The sequence below is a fragment of the Musca domestica genome, unplaced genomic scaffold (assembly GCF_030504385.1).
Source record: "Musca domestica strain aabys unplaced genomic scaffold, Musca_domestica.polishedcontigs.V.1.1 245, whole genome shotgun sequence".
NCBI classification, from domain to species: Eukaryota; Metazoa; Arthropoda; class Insecta; order Diptera; family Muscidae; genus Musca; species Musca domestica.
This window is the reverse complement of record NW_026712273.1, coordinates 372,829-392,886: the sequence shown is the minus strand read 5'-3', so window position 1 is coordinate 392,886 and position 20,058 is coordinate 372,829. Positions and strand designations below refer to the sequence as shown.

General features: G+C 37.8%; 4 protein-coding genes across 5 annotated transcripts; 2 read left to right on the top strand and 2 right to left on the bottom strand.

The window, feature by feature from the left end:
- The first annotated feature begins 356 nt into the window (after positions 1 to 356).
- LOC131802797 (centromere/kinetochore protein zw10-like) lies at positions 357 to 3,321 on the top strand. Its single transcript, XM_059123425.1, is given in 6 exon segments — positions 357 to 1,243; positions 1,300 to 1,451; positions 1,453 to 1,924; positions 1,991 to 2,348; positions 2,402 to 2,664; positions 3,016 to 3,321. Coding segments are annotated over 6 exon segments (2,127 nt in total). The 5' UTR covers positions 357 to 574; the 3' UTR covers positions 3,229 to 3,321.
- Positions 3,322 to 4,026: 705 nt separating this feature from the next.
- On the bottom strand, positions 4,027 to 5,107 carry LOC101899753 (lysophospholipase-like protein 1). The gene is made up of 2 exons (XM_005185550.4): positions 4,943 to 5,107; positions 4,027 to 4,886 (listed from the first exon to the last, which is right to left on the bottom strand). Exons 1-2 carry the CDS (start codon positions 5,016 to 5,018, stop codon positions 4,249 to 4,251), a joined length of 714 nt encoding a protein of 237 aa, XP_005185607.1. The 5' UTR covers positions 5,019 to 5,107; the 3' UTR covers positions 4,027 to 4,248.
- Positions 5,108 to 7,872: 2,765 nt separating this feature from the next.
- Positions 7,873 to 9,524, top strand: LOC101899926 (cleavage stimulation factor subunit 2). Its single transcript, XM_005185551.4, has 4 exons — positions 7,873 to 8,060; positions 8,118 to 8,196; positions 8,260 to 8,683; positions 8,750 to 9,524. The coding sequence occupies exons 1-4, from the start codon at positions 8,003 to 8,005 to the stop codon at positions 9,380 to 9,382; spliced, it is 1,194 nt and encodes a 397-aa protein (XP_005185608.1). The 5' UTR covers positions 7,873 to 8,002; the 3' UTR covers positions 9,383 to 9,524.
- Positions 9,525 to 11,969: 2,445 nt separating this feature from the next.
- LOC131802805 (uncharacterized) lies at positions 11,970 to 15,867 on the bottom strand. 2 transcript variants are annotated; one of them, XM_059123436.1, is made up of 3 exons: positions 13,568 to 15,867; positions 13,297 to 13,517; positions 11,970 to 13,244 (listed from the first exon to the last, which is right to left on the bottom strand). In XM_059123436.1, the coding sequence occupies exons 1-3, from the start codon at positions 13,588 to 13,590 to the stop codon at positions 12,310 to 12,312; spliced, it is 1,179 nt and encodes a 392-aa protein (XP_058979419.1). In that variant the 5' UTR covers positions 13,591 to 15,867; the 3' UTR covers positions 11,970 to 12,309. The 2 variants fall into 2 exon arrangements, with proteins under 2 accessions (XP_058979419.1, XP_058979420.1); XM_059123437.1 differs by having other exon boundaries at positions 13,297 to 13,508.
- Between the last annotated feature and the right edge of the window lie 4,191 nt (positions 15,868 to 20,058).

Below are 20,058 nucleotides of genomic sequence, written 5' to 3'. Positions count from 1 at the left end.
ATAAGAAACTGACAGATCGCTACAAATACAATGGATTAAGCACGACGAATAGAATTGGCTTTTTTGATTGGACGATTTTGGTGAAAAGCAAGCATTTTAAGTGTCGAACATTCTCCAGTAAATGAAAATCATGCTCATTTCCTGCCTTTCCCGAAAATCATCAGCTAATTATTCTTTCTCAAGTAGCATTTGAGAAGGGAAGTATTACAAAAAGTGTTAAAAATAGTAAAACTTTTTTTAAAAACAGGCCACACATGCAACAAAAAATTACACACAATATGTGTTCTTACAGATACGGTGGCAACACTGATCAGAAGAAATTAATCGTTGAGACGAAATTCGACTTACTTATCCCTTATACAATACAACCAAGGCTCTAACAAATTGAACAAATTGAATTGAGTTTTCACAGTTAGTTTCTTTGAAAAAATCACCTTAACTTCCAAGAGAGAAGTTACTGAAGAGAGAAAAATAAAAAAACATTGCCAAGTTACAACCCAAAAAGTATCAATTTTTTTTAAATCGTCGACGCAACCAACGCTCTTGTATATTAATAATAAAACTAAGTCTCAAAATGGTTACCATTGGGGAGCTCGGTAAAGATGATTTACACGGATTTTCAACGACAGAAAGTACTAAAAATAGCATTGTGCGAATTCTGGAACAGATACGGCGGTTTCAAAACCGCATAAGAAAACACATTGAGGACAACTACGTTAACTTTGTACCAAATTACACCGCTTCTGACGTGTACATAGACGAAGGCGAATCCTTGCTGCGGGAAACAGAGCATTTACTAAAAAATGTGGGAAGTGACGCCCGTATGGCACTAAATAGTGCCAATATAGAACTGACCCAATGCTTAGAAGAATTACGAGAAGTTGCAATGGGACTTAAATTATCACAACGTATTCTAAAAATAGACGACCTTTTCCAATGCTTGGAAGAGTCAAACGCTACGAAGGATTATTTAACGGCTTTGGATTTATTGGGAAAACTTAAGAGCTTAGTTTGCAGCGAAAACTCATCAGATGTAGATTTATTGTTCCAGAAATGTGAATGTTATGACACGATTAAAGTGCGGTATCATATCCAGGCAAACATACTACAGCAGAACCTACAGCAACGATTTGAAAGTTTGGTGCAATTTTCAGAAAAAGTATTTCCTTCTGCAAAAAGTGTAAATCTGCAAGTTTCCAAAGATGTAACGCAGTTGCAAGACACTGTTTTAGCTCTGTTCGAGGTGCGATTTTATAATTTATTCCGATGTACCCTATTAACATTTTCTTTTTATTGTAGGCGCGTTACAATCCCATGAAATTGTGTGACTTTCTTTTAGAAAACTGTTTAGAACCAATAATAACGAAGCCAGTTTCCGTCGAATATTGCACCGAAAAGGATGATTACTTTCAAATAAATATATCGTACTCAGTTAAGGCAGGCAATAAGAGCCCTGCGACCATCATATAAGCAAGTATTTATGTATGTCAAAATACTTTTTGAATGTTTGGCCAATATAAATATCGAGATTTCGACGAATAAATATGTGTTTGGAGTTATTGGAAATCATATTAAGGAGAAATTCATAAAACTGTTGGTCGAAGAGTGTTTGCTGTATTCTATTCCTGACACGATGGATGAATATCAAGAGTCCACACTTCTCGATGATCTTCAAAAGTTTGAACAAATGTTAACTGACATATGTTTTTTGGATGCTGACAAAGATAGAGAACTAAAAGATTTTGGTGAAAAATTCAACTATCTATTTGAAGAGAGGTTCTCTGTAAAAATTTTAGAAAGTGCCCGAACCATTATGCAAAAAGATTTGCAGGATATGGTAATCGTTTGTGAAGGAATTAACGCGAAAGAAGTTGAAGATAATAAGTTTTTATTTCCCCAATGCATGATATCTAAAAGTACTTTGGTAAGTTATTACGAACAGGGTACAGAGTAAAATAATTTGTTTACTTATTTTTTTATATCAATGAAGGAATTGACAAAGTTAATGGAGCGAATATTACGCCAGCCTCCTAATTCCCATCATGAAACTGATGTAAATGACATTAATGCATCGAACATATTTCTGCCCATAATATCGACCATTGTTACTACCTACTGTTCTGATGTGCCTAAAATTCACGATAAGTTATTAGAAAGTATACCGCAACAATCAGTTCTATTCTACAATAACTGTATGTACCTAGCAAACTGGGTTGCGAAATACTCGGACGTGGGTATTCCAACGCATCCTGCATTGGTGAAAACGCTACAGTCAACCGGCCTGCGTTTATTTAAAGTTCAGGAGGCAAAACAGCAGAAAATCATTCAGGAAATTATGAAAAATCTAGGTAACTAGAGTTAGAAATTGGGATTCGTTTTTTACATCAACTTTTAATTTCAGACATCTCCGACACGCACTCGATTGGATCAGCGCCTTTAAAATTGGTCCGGCAATGCTTGCGACAAATGGAACTATTGAAAAATGTTTGGTTGTATGTTCTACCTGAAACAATATACAATAAAACATTTTCGTTTATTCTCAACGATTTCTTTCAAGATATAATTCGCAGAATTATATCCCTCGAAGACATATCTGCTGCAGTGGCGAGTGAACTGAGTGAACTCATCAGTGTAATTTTGGAAAGAGTGCCGGACTTATTCAAGGTATTTTATATGATTATGTCACTTACCAATGCCCGAAATATGTGTTCTATTTAAAGCACTTTGAAGCATTTCAAAAATCAATTTTTGGATGAAAAATTGCGCCATGCAAGCATTTTCAAGAAATGACCGGTGTGTTTTATTGTAAATTGAGGTATTTCGAAAAAGGTTCAAATCAAACTTGTTTTCGGAATTCAAATATTTCAATTCTAAAAATAGCGAAAAAGCTATATTTTCCATTTTTTCATGTTCTTAATCCTTACTTTCACATCTCTGACGACCATCATCATTATGAATTAATTATTAGCAGTTATTACTTGTATGTGTAACACGCAACTCTTTTTTTATTTTCAGGAAAAACACGAAGCTTTTCAAGTTTCATCTTGGATGAAATTACAGCAATTGCAAATGATTCTCAATGCATCTTTACAAGAAATTGTGGACCAGTGGTGTGATGGCGCCGGAATTTTAACAGCAAATTATAAAGCTGAAGAATTGCGACATCTAATTCGCGCCCTTTTTCAAAACACAGATCGACGGGCCAAAGCACTGTCAAGGATTGTTTAAAGTATAACAAAATGTTTTCCATTTTTAAGTAAACCAATTTTAATACAGTACACTTATACAACAGGCATATTAAAAAAAAATCACTACATGTTATTTTCAAAAACGTTTTCTTTGAAACCTTAATTGTTTAGCAATTCCTATGGTATATGACGTTTTGTTGGAAATAATAGAATCTTCCAACCTCAATTGATTATCCATTAAATCAGGATAGTGAAAATACCATAGGTTCACATTTTTGAAAGCACCCCCATCGAGGAAAGTTGCAATTGTAAATTTGGAGTTTTCCATATTTTTCTCAATGTATCGAAAACTTTATGCAAGGCGGTCTGTACTGATTGACCTTGTAATAAGCGTGCTACGACATACTTGTTGAATGTGTTTTTAAAGTTAAGAGAAATGCTAGGCCCAGTAGTGATTCTAAAGTCTTTAATCGATCTGTAGTCTTTAGGCAATGTGTTTAAGACAAGCATCGGAAATATCCTAAAAGATGTCCCATACCGACTCAGATGAATTTGGCGACATTGCCGTGGGCATATAGTGGGCGATACGGTTAAATGGGAGCTATACCAAAACGTGAGCCTACACAGACCATCTGCTATAGTGGTGGTTATATATTGCGAGTTTTAAATTCCAAATTTGAAACCATTCTGTGGAAAAATGTGGCTTTAATAATGAAAATACCGTATAACTTGACCTTCATACCGAGAATTTACACATATGTGCAAAATTTTAGTCTTCTATTTCAATTTGTTCGAAAGATCTCATGATTGAAGTAGACAGCCAAATCAATTTAGAATATTATGTTAGCAAGCTTTTACATATATTTTGTAGGGTCTGAGGTTAGTATTTCGAGGATATTCTGCGTAGTATGATGCAGGGTACAAAAACTCTAGTTCGCACTATCGGTGATAGACATGCCTCAAAAGAGAGAATCTTTAGGTAAGGCTGAAGGTAGGTTAGTGAAGTTTCAAGTTTTTATTACAAAGTGACTTTATTTTATCTTTTGGTAGGTTATGTAGCTTAAGAGTCATTGGTAATGTTTTCGTCTGGTGGCAAGTTTGTTAATATCCATTTATGTAGCTGAAGTAATTCGCTTCGTTTCAATTCGTGATATGTGTTGGCCAAGGTAGTAAATGTTCCCTTCACTCCTAATTTAGTCAATTTATTGAAACTTGCCTGACCCCATTCTATCGGAACTAAAGGATCTCGATCACCATGAAACATTAGTAAATGTGGCAAATCAGTTGTTTTTGTTGCATGTTTCAAAAGAGAATCGTATACAACAGAGTCGTGGTTCAAAAACGACGAACAGGCAAATATTCCAGCTAGACCTGTGTTTAAATGAAAACCCGTATGTAAGGCTAACGCTCCACCCATGGAAAATCCACCAACAATGATGCGTTTCAAAGGAATCCCACTTGCAACTTCATTTTGTATTATCTGATGAATAGCACCGTAAATTCCTTCCATACTACTTCGGTTTTCTGGTGCACTTATTGATATAGAGTCACGATCGAACCACACATTTGATAGCTGACGTCCATTCGGAGTATACGGCTGTAGAGGTGCTGTTGGATATATAATTTTTATGTGATCAAACTCTAGATTACGTCCTAGTAGTAGACGGATCCACTCAATAAGGTTTGCTCCATTGTCACCTACAATGAAATTGTCGCTTTGATAAAATGAATGGCATATTCTAAATCAATGTTACCAGAACCGTGCAAGAATATCACAGATGCACTATGGGTGCGACCAGCTTGCTGAATTTGATTACGAATTAAATTCATAATAGCCTAATCCTCTATTAAAAATGTAAATAATAAAATTTAAAGCAAGGCAGATTTGTTAGGTACTCGCGTAAGCAAGATGATACAACAAAAAACAAATTGTATTGGTTCTAAGAACGTCAAAATTACTCATCCTATCTTGCAGGTATAAATAAACAAATTATAAAAATTTACATAAATAAATATGTATATAAACAATATAAATATATTTTTTACAAAATTAAATAAAGACATAATTTGACATTCATAATTTAATTTTTTTTTGATATATCATGGTACGGTCAGCTGCGATGATGCGGCTACCTAATACATTTGACTTGACTTAGTGTTGGACAACAATCGATGGGACTATCTTTTCTGAGCAAGTATCGATAAATAGATAAATACAGTCGAACAAATATTACGCAATGTTCTCATCATGGCAGAACTAATCATATGTTTACAACATTGTAGAACTAAGAAGGTAAAGTCATACATATGATTGTAAGTTTACATTTGACAACATCTCATTGTCAAAATCTGAATTCATAAATCCCATGGTAGAAGAATATAGGTAGACGCACCGACACAGCTGCTGGGACAATGAACTGTCAAACCAATTTTGGAATTGAAAATGTTGAATGAAAAATTATTTCAATTTTTGTAAAAATTGTTGAAAATCGCGAATTATAAGAGCCTCCGAATGACGTCGTATGAGAAAGCATATAAAATCTACTTATATTTGAAAAGACATTTAAAATATTTTGACATATCAATGTTCCCAAGCGTTGATGTATCTACCTGTATTTTTCTACCATGATAAATCCATTGTATACACACAAACTCAGAGATGGGAGCTGTCTTTTATGCATTGAAATTTGACATGGTAAATTACAGAAAATGCAGAGCTGCGAGTTTTAATTTGAAATGAGGTTACCTTAATTTCATTGTACCATGTGTTCTCATGTGTATTTGATCATCGTTGTTCGCTTTCAGAATAGCATTAATGATGTAATGTACTGAATTAAAGAAGTAGGAAAATTGTCCGGTCTGTCCAGAACCAGCAACTTATTACTATGTCTCAATTTAATTTAAAAATTTAGATTTCTTTTCGACCAAATATTTTATAATTCTTACGCATTTTAGAGGGTATAAAAGTCAAGGAAGAATATATTCTAAAACAGAGACTAAAGGTGTGGGTATATAAGGAGCTTGAAGTCTTCGCATGATATATTTTGTGACATATCATAACACGATGCCAGAGCCGTGTTTGAATATGACTAGTGTTTATAAATATAAATAAAAGAAGATATACAGAAAACTTGAATTGGGCAACCTTGGTATGGTTACAATTTCATGTAATCTTCCAAGAATATTTATTTGTTATTATAAAATAATAACAAAAGTAAATATGTATATGTAAAATATGTTCTTTTGAACACCTAGCTATGAGCCAAGCCTCATAAGCCAAGACTGATAAGTTTATGAATGGTTTAATTTTATTTTAAACAAGTATGCTATAACACTGGTAGAAGACTGCCCGAATTTGGCTTCAGTTTCAGTACAGAAAATTGTCAGCGAAAGATGTCGCTTTTATCCAGAATCCATGGTAAAATTAAGAAGGTAACGTCATGCAGTCATATGTTTGCAATTTTTTCAAAATTATACATTTGACAACAGCTCATTGTCAAAATTTATATTTACAACTCCATTGCATGCATGGTACAATGATATCAAGGTAGGGCTATGATACCATATGATTTTAATTTTTTTATTTTCTTGGCCTAATATGTCATCTTTATTTGTTTATGTATGTGTTTCAATAACAAAAAATTGTTCAGAAAAAATGCAATTTCGGGTGTTTTCAAAATGTTCATTTCAACGCATGCATCGACAAAATCTAGAGTTTTTGTAGCGAAATAATCCTTTAGAGATATATAGTACATGATTTTGAAAAGAAGTGTTGACCTTTCATTCAGTTATCGCGGTTTTCAATTATTTATTCAAAATAAATGCAACAAGTTGTTTGAATTTTTATTGTTTTGATACTAATTCTGACATTACAAGCCAAACAGGTAGACTTCTATACTTGCAATTTTTTCAAAGTTGACCTACCTTCTCTTCATTGTACCATGATTGCATGCACACAAATCAGATATGGGAACCTGTTTTTATGCAGTGAAATTTGACAAAGTAAGTTACAGAAAACGCAGAGATGGGAATGCTTATTTGAAACGAATTTACCTTCTAAATTTTACCATGCATACAACGGACTCACCCACTTTATGGTTTTTTTAAAGTTTAACAGCTAAGGGTGAAGGACGTGTGAATTCAGATACTTTTGTAAAAAATTGTTGGAGGGTTTTAAAAGTTCGCCGGCTTGTTTTATTTGTACACATTCCTATATTTCTATATGTTTCTAGGTCACAATAGACCAGCTGCTCTCTCCTTTTGCTGTCAAAACACATTATTGTTTTGTCCGTGTTTTTTTCTTTTTGGTGGATTTCTCGCGATATAGCTATTGACAGCCTGAACTCGCCCCCTGGCACAATAACAAAGTCTTCCTGGAAATTTTAATAATCAAATGTAATGCTTATTTTTTGTTCTGTGATTTAAATAATGCATTTTGACTTTACATTTTGTAGTAAGGGATCTTAACATTTATTTCTGAACGTTTTCTTAAACTACATCATTCAGAGGTATATAACAATCTTTTTAACAGTATCATCTTATTTGAGTATATTCATTCTTAATTTTGAATTTCAAAAATGTTTTGACCAGCCATGTTGCTGCAACCTCAATAATTGTATAATAATAATACGCGTGCCTTGAAACGGACCAACCTCATGTATAAGTAGTGTTATTACTTTATATTGCATGCCATATAAGAAGAGGAAGGAACGCATCGCGATTACATTTCGGGCCTATACCTATAAAGAACATATTGTTTAATTTATCCTTGTTTTGATTGATTCCTCCAAGCAGTTTAGTAGAAAAAAAGTACAATGGGAGATAAAAACTCTGATCAGAGTATTATGGATAAATCCATGCGTTCAGTTTTTGGTTCGTAGACTTATTTTAAGCGAAATGACAAGTTTTATTTTGATCTTTTGTTTTTAGTTGGGAACATTCCTTACGAAGCGACTGAAGAAAAGTTGAAAGAGATCTTTAGCGAGGTTGGACCGGTTGTCTCTTTGAAGTAGGTGAAGCTTGTGCAAATAGTATAACGGTACACTTTTAAAATATTTTTTTTATATTTCAGGCTTGTTTTTGATCGGGAAAGTGGTAAACCCAAGGGCTTTGGTTTTTGTGAATACAAAGACCAGGAAACCGCATTGAGTGCCATGCGAAATCTAAACGGGTATGAAATTGGAGGAAGGACTCTGCGAGTTGATAATGCTTGTACAGAAAAGTCAAGAATGGAAATGCAACAATTGTTGCAAGGACCTCAAGTGGAAAATCCATATGGAGAGCACTGCGACCCCGACCAAGCGCCGGAAATTATAACGAAAACAGTAGCGTCGCTTCCACCAGAACAAATGTTTGAGTTAATGAAACAAATGAAATTGTGTATACAGAATAATCCATCAGAGGCTCGGCAGATGCTTATGTTAAATCCCCAACTGGCATATGCTTTACTGCAGGCCATGGTTGTAATGCGTATTGTCGATCCGCCCACAGCGTTGGTATGCAAACAAGAGCGTTATCATTATTCTTTACATACATATAATGAGTAAACTTTTTCTTTACAGGGTATGCTATTCAAAGCAAATCAAATGCCTCCCGTTTTAGGTGCTAAATCATCGGCTGGAGGTGCACCACCTGTAAATGCGATGCAACCGTCGTCAATAGTTCCTCCAACGCAAGTTAGTGCTACATCCCTGCCAGTACCAGGACCTAATTTTAACTCCATGCAGGGAAACGACATAGATCTAAGGGCTATGGCTAGCGTAAATTTGGGATCCCAACCGCAAATTGATCCTCGCATGGTTCGAACTATTGACCAAGATTTACGAAACATGCCAAATCCGGTTCCCCCTCCTCAAATGGACCATAGAAGCCAAAGACAAATGCAGCAACAACCAATTAGTACTCCACAAGTCCCATTCCCATCCGATCCCCGGCAGAGGCCTATGGATCCACGATTGAGGTCTGCTGGAACCTCTGGACTTTCACAGAGTGCTCAGCAAACTGCTCAGCAGCAATTACAAAATCGATTGGCCACAAATTGTGGCCTGCCGAATGACGCATCAGACCAAGAAAAAGCCGCTCTAATAATGCAAGTTTTACAGTTAACAGATGAACAAATTTCCCAACTACCTCCCGAACAGAGGGCAAGCATTCTTGTATTGAAAGAGCAGATCGCTAAAAGTACTCAGCGTTAACCGATCGCTGTCTTTTTTATACTATTAGAGAATTGTATTGGAATCATTTGGTACATAGAATCAAGGACTACAGATTAAGTATTTCAAATGAAATTTTCCGTATTGAAAATAATAAACAATTCCCAAAAAAATTTTGCTATAATCATGGTCAAGGATTTCTATTACAGGCGTAAGTTTTCGTTTTACTGCAGAACCCATATAGAAGATACTGTGAAGATGTTGACAAAAATTTCGATGTCTATTTTGGGGTTTTAGTCTTTATATTTTTTTCGTGTTTATGTGTTAACATTAATAAAAGTTTAAAAAATCTTTTTGAGATATGGAATAAACATATATTTTACGTGCCGAGGAAGCCGAAAAAGATAAATTTTTGTTTGGTGCGAAATATAGTTTGTTGAGTATTTAGCAATCATATTCGATTTTGTAAAGGAGCATACCTCTATTGTTTTGCCATGGATATACCCGTGGCAATATAATAGGATAACAGCAAGTACTGTTGCACAACAAAAGTAACTGTAACCATGGCTCAATCAGAAAGGTTGATCAGCTTCAATAAACTATGAAAAATGTTACCCTGTACCGGAGTTTAAGTGTCAAATTAGATTGGATTATTTTACATTGGAAAAAGAGTTGGGACTATTTCACAGAATTGAATCTAAGATAGTAAGATAATGCAGTTTTGCCCAAAATTATACAATTTGTTGCCTATTGACACCGAAAACATGCATTTCTCATTTCTCCCATGGTACAATAAAAAGGTAAGGTAGAGCTACCAGCTGATTAAAATTCTTTTTATGTGTGCCCGACTTCTGCCAATTTTGTGTATGTATTTGTTGTTTTGAAAAATAAAAACAAAAACAATGATTGGAAGAAATTTATATTGCTAGGCGCGCATTAATAATATTAACGAGATTTGCCATGGAATTGAAAGATTGAACACTTAGGATCATATTTTTGAGAGAACATCCAGGCATTTCATTCATTTTTCGCACTATTTGACTCATTTTAGAAATGGACAAAAAGTATCAAGTAAATGAAAACAACCTGTTGCCTATAACTTTGAATAATTCTGACAGGAAGCGGGCATAGCCTCAGGGCATGGTATAATTATTACAGGTAACAGCAAGTCCCCGCTGATTTGACTCTATAGTAATACTAGTGTCAAACTCGATATGACGTTTTGTGATTTAATTCCATTTCTTGATATACAATAGGTATACCTTTTTTGATATAAAATTTCACTGCAGGGCAATGCGAACATACTTTTTCCTAACAATACAAAAAATTGCCGTTTTACTTAACAAAACGTCAAAGTCGATGGTTTGGAAACCTTTTTTGCGGTTAAGGAACAGCGCCACTATGTTAGATAATATATTCGTATATTTCATGTTTCTTAAAATTGCAAAATGTAGAATACTTTATGTATGTATGTTGTTTGGTTGATGGGTTCAACTTCAAAGGGATGTTGCCTTTTCCACGATTTTCTAGCGATTGCTTGAATTGTTGAGAGATTAAAGCATTAAAATAAAATATTTTAAGAGCTATTCTTCTGCATTTTCAATTTAATAATCCAAATTCCAACAACGTATATTTTTTATTGAAAATTAATTATTTTGTTTACATTTTTGGCACATAACTCTGACACTTGTATTACGTACAAAAACTAATTTGTATGTGGTTGTTGTACAACAACACTTGCTGTTACCTGTATTATTCTACCATAATTTTGTGCATGTATTTATTGTTTTGAAAAATAAAACAAAAGATTTTCAAAACCAGTTATTGGAAGACACGTAGATTGCGGCTCACACATTAAAGCCATTAACCAGTTTGGCCATGAAATTGAAAGATTAAACAGTTTGGATCATATTTTTGAGGAAAAAGTCAGATATTTCATCCATTTTTCGCGCTATTTAACTCATTTTAAAAATGAGGAAAAATATGAAAAAAAAAAAAATGAAAACAACGGGTCTAGCCTCAGGGCTGTATTTCTGTAGATTTACGAAGCTGTTCTACCTCCTCCTACCTCCTAAAACTGAGTTCGAAATAATTTCAAATTATTTTATTTTTTATTCAAAACAATACCACACATATGCAAACTGTGTATATGTTTTGATAGAATAGGGGCGCCAAAAAGAAAAAATTGTATTTAGGAGCTTTGTTGTACCTTCTGTAATTGTGTCATGACTACAACCATGGTACAAAGAAATCAAGATAGGGCACAGCTACCAATCAACTTTTGTTTTTTATACCCACCACCGTAGTATGGAGGGCATATTAAGTTTGTCATTTCGTTTGTAATATCTCGAAATATACATTGTAGACTCCACAAAGCATACATATTATTGATCAGCATACAATTCTATGTTGATTTAGCTGTGCCAGTCCGTCTGTTGAAATCTGATTTATTAAAATTTTACTCAGATATGTTTTAAGTCTGCAGGACTTGTGGTATTGCAAATGGGCTATAAAGCCTCCACATATCTAGTATAGCCTCCACATAATTGTGCCGACAGATCGAATGTTAATTTCGCGTTTTATGAGCTTCATGGGTATTCAAAAATTTGACCCTTTGTGGGAGAGGTACCAGGAGTGGACCGATATATTCCATCTTCACACCAGACAATCGGATTCTTACATCACATTTTATGAGAATTATGTTTATTCAAAATGTTCGCACCTGACATAGCATTGATACGAATACTAGGATTTGCAAAGTTACAGCAAAATTGGATTATCCTTTCTCTGTCTGTGAAAGCAGGTAGGTTAGGTTAGGTTAAGGGACGCGCGATTGCCATATGGCAACCGCTCCACTCGGAGACCTATAGGTCCATTGTGTTCATCCTAGAAAAGAGTTTTGAGAGATAGAGGAAAAAAGTGATTGATAGAGAAAATGAAGATAAGGGATAGTGTAGTAGAGTGAGAATCTACGGCTGAGGAGTTTGCCGTGTCGTCTTTAGCCACTTGAGTCTTCTGGCTAGTTGAAGTATTACTACTGGGTCAGTGTTAGAAAAAGATGACAAGTCATGTGACACTAGTTCTCCCACTAGCCTATGCCTCACATTAATGAGTGCTGGGCAGTGACAGAGTAAGTGTTCGATTGTCTCGATTTCTTCTTCATCTTGACAGATCCTACAGTAGTCAATGCCGTCGCTATCCCATTTCGATGTCATAGCCCTCACCTTACAGTGACCTGTGATGATGCCCACCACGAGTTTTAAATCAGGTTTTGACAATGACATCAGCGACCTTGTTCTCTTCTCCGAGAGCGTGGGCCAGATTCGTTTGGGGATGGTACAACCAATTTCATCCAGCCATTTTTGTTGGTTCTTCTCAGAGTAGTGTTTGTGAATAACCTGCAGGAAATGGCACAGTGGTGGTTTAACCGAGCCTCTCTTAGCTCGTTCCTCGGTGTTCCTCTTCCAACTTAGTCGGTGGTCAAGGATAGTGCCAAGGTATTTGGCTTCTAGCGAAAGGTTTAATCTGACTCCATCTAGTTTCGGTGGTGTAAATGTAGGGTATTTACGTCTCTTAGTGAAAAGGACGAGCTCTGTCTTTGATGGGTTCACGCCTAGTCCATTGCGACGCGCCCACCGTGATAAGGTGACTAGAGCTCCTTGCATTAGATCCGAGATTGTTTGCACGAATTTCCCGGCGATTAACAGGACGACGTCATCAGCGTATGCGACTACTTTCGTTCCTGTTACCTCTAGATCCATAATTATATTATTGATGACCAAAAGCCAGAGTAATGGTGATAGGACACCCCCTTGCGGAGTGCCCCTCATGACCGATTTCCTGATGTATATTTCCCCAATGCTCGAGTTGATAATTCTGCTGCTAAGCATGGTATCAATCCAGCCTATTACAAATTTTGAGATTATATTTTAAGATAAAATCAAAAATCGACTCACCTCTGACGTTGGTATCGTTGCTACCCCATTGGAAGTGGTGTGCGTTGGCATCACAACCTATGATTAGATGCCCTTTGTCAGCCAGATCTTCGAGCAGCTCCTCTACTTCATGTCCAGGTGGGTCAGGTCGCTCGTACGGTAGATATAGAGATATGAAAATGTGAACCCTTCCGGATTTAGACTCCAATCTCGCTACCGTAACGTCTCCTCCACTGTTGTTGCTAAGGAAGATAAGGTTTAAACTCTTTTTGGCAACAATACACGTCCTTACCTTATCACCATTGGAGACCGCATAAGAGACGTACTGTCCACTCCCTAGTCCAGTTACCCTATTATTGTATATATAGGGTTCCTGAACCAGAGCTATGTCTACTTCAGCTTTCGAGAGGGATAGGAGGAGTTCTGCAGGAGCTGCTTTGCAGTGATGCAGATTAATCTGCATGATGCTAAGTAGCTGCTGTTTTCTTCCACCTAATGCAACGGCGTTAGACGGAAACGGATCCATCCAGCGCCGAAATGCAGTTTTCCCCCACGAGCTTGAAGGTATTCCTGGCCATCCGTATCCATAGATACCTTGATGACCAGGCCCCCTCCCTCAGTGTTTGAACTGACAAGACGCCAGTTGTCCGTCTTGAGGTTGGGGTTTTGCTTGCCCAGTATTGTCAGGATGCGTGCCGGATCCACGGATGGTGGTGGCACCCAAGCTGTCAATACCTTACGGCAGGGGATGTCCTTCAAGGATACAGCCGCCAGATCACATCCCTGCCAGAGATCGCGAAAGCCAGATACTGCGGTGACCAGGTAATCCTTAGATTCCTGGTTCTCGCAGAACATTACTTTCACGCCTTTGTAAAGGGTTGCACTGCCGAACTGCATACTTCGTGTGTCACCCTCTCCCGTGAAGACAAGCTCTCTCAGACGATCTTCGAATAGCAACCATCGACTGTCGCTGATTTTACCTTCCGGTTCAGCCTTGTCGATGATTGCTACCCGAAGATTATCCGGGTATATAGTTTGCGAGTATTTCCTCTTCCGTCCTGTTTGGCCTGCCGTTTGTGACTTGACATCTCCTTGTGAACCTTATCAGGCTTAGAGCTTGAAGGGGCTGGTGGGGGAGGTTTAGTCGCGACCGGCTTGCTAGCGGACGGAGTGGGCAAAGGCTGAGAAGCCGGGCCCTTGGATGCCTTCTTGGCCTCAGGATGTGGTGCTTCCGTAGACCGACCCCTTTTCAACGCTGCACGTGAAGAGGTATCGGCCTCCGGTGGAACTACAAGGGCTTCGGCTACAGTGGGCTTCGGCTTCTTGGCCTTATTTTTCCCGCGCTTTTTGGCAGGTGGATTCGACCCAGCAGTGTCAGCATTGGCCGTCGCCTCGTGAACAATGACCGTGGTGGTCTTGTTAGTGGCGATGGAATTGCTGACCTCCGCAGGGCCCTCAGCAGAGGGTTGAACCACAGGTTGGTTTACCCTACTGCTGATAGCAGATTGTAGGAGAGGTAGAAGATTCTGGTTTAGAGAACAGCTCGGTAAGTGCGGGTGGTTCCGTTCGAACTTAGCAATTACCTTGAGGTTCATCTTGATCAGAATCCTCTCTCTCTCCGTTATCTGTGCGGGGTCTTTGCCGATAAATTTTTTGCAGTAATTTACCGACCTTTTATATCCCCGCTTTGCTTTCACCTCTTTTGGGTCGGCGCCATCACGAGAGGTAGGGTTTCTGGCAGGATCCCCGCCAGTGCCTACAATGATGGCGTCTTGCCGATCGAGGCTGGTGGCTGCTGGTGACGTTATTCCCTCCTGGGTTTTGGACTACGCGCAAGTCTCGCTGGGAGTGTTCTTGGTGGCTTGTTGAGATGACTTACCACTTTGAGACGAGGAAATGACCGTGATGTCCAGTTCCTCATCCGAAAGTGGTGAGTCATTTCCAAAGCCAGAAGGAGTACTCTCCTGACTGAGCCTTAGCGTTTTTGTCTTCTCCAGGAGGGCGGACAACTGTTCGCTATGTCGCTGGATGTTGTCATGGATGACGTCACTGTAGCTCAGTATGTCGTCCCCTTCCGAATTTGAAATCATGTCCTGTGGCCGGTCCTTGGTCTTTGGAAACAATGGTGTCGTTGGTGGAAGTTGGGGTTTTGTTTTTGTTGCTATTATTTTTCTCCATATGAAAGGTCGGACTTGGAGGAGACGAGGTCCACCATGGCATAGCCTCCCTACCATGGCAAGGACTTGGCAACTAAGCCTGTTATTCACTGAGGCGCCCAGGTATCAGTGAGGCAACCGTTCGAATACAGTCGGTACCCTGACTGCACACCGAGGAACGCGGTTTACGTAACACCCCAGCGTTAGGGGGTCTTATTCCTCGGTAGACCAACACCGATCACTGGATAATTCGAGGCGCCAGTTGTTCGCCTCGTCGAACCAGGGATCATGGACACTCGGATATTTATTCCGAGACTCTCCCCCCGGAACCGCTGAGTTGTCCGCGACTGCTTATTTAATTCGCAGCTGCCCAATATATCTATTGGGCGTTCCACTATCCGCAACCTGTGGACGCGTCCGGTAGCAACCAGCTATGCTTCCGATGATCGGCCGGAAAAAGCAGGTGAAAGCAGGTACCAGAAGGAGTGGACCGATATTGTCCATCTTCGAACTCGATCTAAGTTTGATAATATTCCGATGTACCAAATCGGGTACTCCCTTCTAGAGTTATCGTGCCCACCAGCCGGACAAACGGACGGACGGACATCGCTAGATCAACTCCAAAGGTCTAAAACTTTATTTCGATGTGGCACGTTTTGGCAGTATTAAATTATGCACACCCTATTTAGCCATATGGCTCTGAGTATAAAAATCACAGTTGTGATTACTCACTTCAATTCACATGCTCGATCAAGTCATGTTGCTGAACACATCAAACGCTTTGGAACACTCATGTTTGATTGTAAGTTATGTAATTCAAAACGAATGTTCGATTCGATCCGATGCAAAACAATATTTTCATTCAAATCAAACCAAACGACTGCATCAACCAAATTTATGTAAGAAGCCGTGTATGACTACATTTTTATACCCTCACCATACATGGTATGGAGGGTATATTAAGTTCGTCTTCCCGTTTGTAACTCATCGAAATAATCATGTTAGACCCAACAAAGTATATATATTCTTGATCAGCGTAAAATTCTAAGACGATTTAGCCCTGTTCGTCCGTCTGTCATACTACAGTCGAAACGAATTGAGATAGGAAGCTAACATTTTGCACAGATCTCTCTTTTGTCTGCAGGTCAAGTTCGAAGATGGGCTATATCGGTCAACGATATCGTATAGCCTCCATATAACGGTAACCTCCGATATTCGGTAATTTGATGATTTTAGCCACATTTTTCTATGGAATTGCCTGAAAACTACTACTATACCCCCTGAAAGAGAGTTGTCTATATAGGTCCACGAATTCGTATATCCCCCATAAAGGGTAGACCCCGATATTCGGTATTTTGATGATTTTAGCCACATTTTTCAATGGAATTGTCTGGAAATCCACACAAGGAGTTCCTTGTGAGTATTTTATCCCCTGGAAGATAATTATCTATATAGGTCCACGATATCGTATAGCCTTCATATAACGGTACCTCCCGAAATTCGGTATTTTGATAATTTTAGCCCCATTTTTCAACGGAATTGTCTGAAAATCCACACAAGGAGTTCCTTGTGAGTATTTTATCCCCTGGAAGATTATTATCTATATAGGCCCACGATATCGTATAGCCTTCATATAACGGTATCTCCCGATATTCGGTATTTTGATAATTTTAGCCCCATTTTTCAACGGAATTGTCTAAAAATCCACAAAAGGAGTTCCTTGTGAGTATTTTATCCCCTGGAAGATTATTATCTATATAGACCCACGATATCGTATAGCCCCCATATAACGGAACTCCCCGATATTCGCTATTTTGATGATTTCAGCCACAATTTTTAACGAAATTCTACACAATGAGTCTTTTGTGAGTAGTTTACCCCCTGACTGCACACCGAGGAACGCGGTTTACGTAACACCCCAGCGTTAGGGGGTCTTATTCCTCGGTAGACCAACACCGATCACTGGATAATTCGAGGCGCCAGTTGTTCGCCTCGTCGAACCAGGGATCATGGGCACTCGGATATTTATTCCGAGACTCTCCCCCCGGAACCGCTGAGTTGTCCGCGACTGCTTATTTAATTCGCAGCTGCCCAATATATCTATTGGGCGTTCCACTATCCGCAACCTGTGGACGCGTCCGGTAGCAACCAGCTATGCTTCCGATGATCGGCCGGAAAAAGCAGGTGAAAGCAGGTACCAGAAGGAGTGGACCGATATTGTCCATCTTCGAACTCGATCTAAGTTTGATAATATTCCGATGTACCAAATCGGGTACTCCCTTCTAGAGTTATCGTGCCCACCAGCCGGACAGACGGACGGACGGACATCGCTAGATCAACTCCAAAGGTCTAAAACTCTTATTTCGATGTGGCACGTTTTGGCAGTATTAAATTATGCACACCCTATTTAGCCATATGGCTCTGGGTATAAAAATCACAGTTGTGATTACTCACTTCAATTCACATGCTCGATCAAGTCATGTTGCTGAACACATCAAACGCTTTGGAACACTCATGTTTGATTGTAAGTTATGTAATTCAAAACGAATGTTCGATTCGATCCGATGCGAAACAATATTTTCATTCAAATCAAACCAAACGACTGCATCAACCAAATTTATGTAAGAAGCCGTGTATGACTACATTTTTATACCCTCACCATACATGGTATGGAGGGTATATTAAGTTCGTCTTCCCGTTTGTAACTCATCGAAATAATCATGTTAGACCCAACAAAGTATATATATTCTTGATCAGCGTAAAATTCTAAGACGATTTAGCCCTGTTCGTCCGTCTGTCATACTACAGTCGAAACGAATTGAGATAGGAAGCTAACATTTTGCACAGATCTCTCTTTTGTCTGCAGGTCAAGTTCGAAGATGGGCTATATCGGTCAACGATATCGTATAGCCTCCATATAACGGTAACCCCCGATATTCGGTACTTTGATGATTTTAGCCACATTTTTCTATGGAATTTCCTGAAAACTACTACTATACCCCCTGAAAGAGAGTTGTCTATATAGGTCCACGAATTCGTATATCCCCCATAAAGGGTAGACCCCGATATTCGGTATTTTGATGATTTTAGCCACATTTTTCAATGGAATTGTCTGGAAATCCACACAAGGAGTTCCTTGTGAGTATTTTATCCCCTGGAAGATAATTATCTATATAGGTCCACGATATCGTATAGCCTTCATATAACGGTACCTCCCGAAATTCGGTATTTTGATAATTTTAGCCCCATTTTTCAACGGAATTGTCTGAAAATCCACACAAGGAGTTCCTTGTGAGTATTTTATCCCCTGGAAGATTATTATCTATATAGGCCCACGATATCGTATAGCCTTCATATAACGGTATCTCCCGATATTCGGTATTTTGATAATTTTAGCCCCATTTTTCAACGGAATTGTCTGAAAATCCACAAAAGGAGTTCCTTGTGAGTATTTTATCCCCTGGAAGATTATTATCTATATAGACCCACGATATCGTATAGCCCCCATATAACGGAACTCCCCGATATTCGCTATTTTGATGATTTCAGCCACAATTTTTAACGAAATTCTACACAATGAGTCTTTTGTGAGTAGTTTACCCCCTGAAAGAGAATTATCTATATAGGTCCACGATATCGTATAGCCCCCATATAACGGTACCTCCCGATATTCGGTATTTTGATAATTTTAGCGAAATTTTTAACGGAATTGTCTGAAACTCTACACAAGAAGTTCTTTTTGAGTAATTTGACATAGATTTGTCTATATAGGTACACAATATCGTATATCCACCCATATATCGGCATCTTCTGATATTTGGTATTTTAAAGCTTTTAACAGAATTTTTAATGGATTTTATTTTTTTTTTTTAAATTTCCTAATTTGTTCCAAATGGTGAAGGGTATTCAAACTTACTGATTTTTTACTTATTTTCATACTCGTTGCAGCCCTCTGATTTGAACCTATGGCTAATCACTGTATATTCAGGGGGATGATACGGTAGGATGGTACAATAATACAGGCAGTCGCATCGACACAGCTGCTGGGACAATTAACTGTCAAACCGATTTTGGAATTGAAAATGTTGAATGAAAAATTATTGAAATTTGTAAAAAATGTTGAAAAAATATATATATATATATATATATATTATATATTATATAAAATATAATATATATTTGCGTCGTATAAGAAAATATTTAAAAATATACTTGTTTTTGATAAAACTTTTTCAAAAATTTAACATATCAATGTTTCCAACCATAAAATTAAATATTTTAAGAAATATTCTTCTGCATTTTAAGTTTAATAAGACAAACTCCAAAAATGAACATATTTGAAATTAAAACAATTTATTGAAAATTTATTGTTTTGTTTATATTTTAAGACATATTACTCTGACACTTGCATTACGTACAAAAACACTTGCTGTTACCTGTGCTATTCTAACATGAACTTACTACAATAAATTACAGAGAAAATCTTATAGTTCGTTTAGATACAAACCTTATCCCGGTTAAACTTGATAATTGATTAATCACAATAAATTTTACTATGGAAAACATTCAGTGGTTGGTCAAATATCACTTTAACCCGGATAAAGATTCGGTACGTAACCGCGCTATT

Bases quoted from the DNA above. Each gene is read 5' to 3' on its own strand.
- LOC101899753 (XM_005185550.4), bottom strand. From the start codon at position 5,018: ATGAATTTAATTCGTAATCAAATTCAGCAAGCTGGTCGCACCCATAGT. The intron at 4,887-4,942 runs GTAACATTGATT...ATTTCATTGTAG, and splicing joins GATATTCTTGCACGGTTCTG to GTGACAATGGAGCAAACCTT.
- LOC101899926 (XM_005185551.4), top strand. From the start codon at position 8,003: ATGGGAGATAAAAACTCTGATCAGAGTATTATGGATAAATCCATGCGT. The intron at 8,197-8,259 runs GTAGGTGAAGCT...TTTATATTTCAG, and splicing joins GGACCGGTTGTCTCTTTGAA to GCTTGTTTTTGATCGGGAAA. The intron at 8,684-8,749 runs GTATGCAAACAA...TTTTCTTTACAG, and splicing joins TCGATCCGCCCACAGCGTTG to GGTATGCTATTCAAAGCAAA.
- LOC131802805 (XM_059123436.1), bottom strand. From the start codon at position 13,590: ATGCGGTCTCCAATGGTGATAAG. The intron at 13,518-13,567 runs GTAAGGACGTGT...TATCTTCCTTAG, and splicing joins CGGTCTCCAATGGTGATAAG to CAACAACAGTGGAGGAGACG. The intron at 13,245-13,296 runs GTGAGTCGATTT...AATTTGTAATAG, and splicing joins CAACGATACCAACGTCAGAG to GCTGGATTGATACCATGCTT.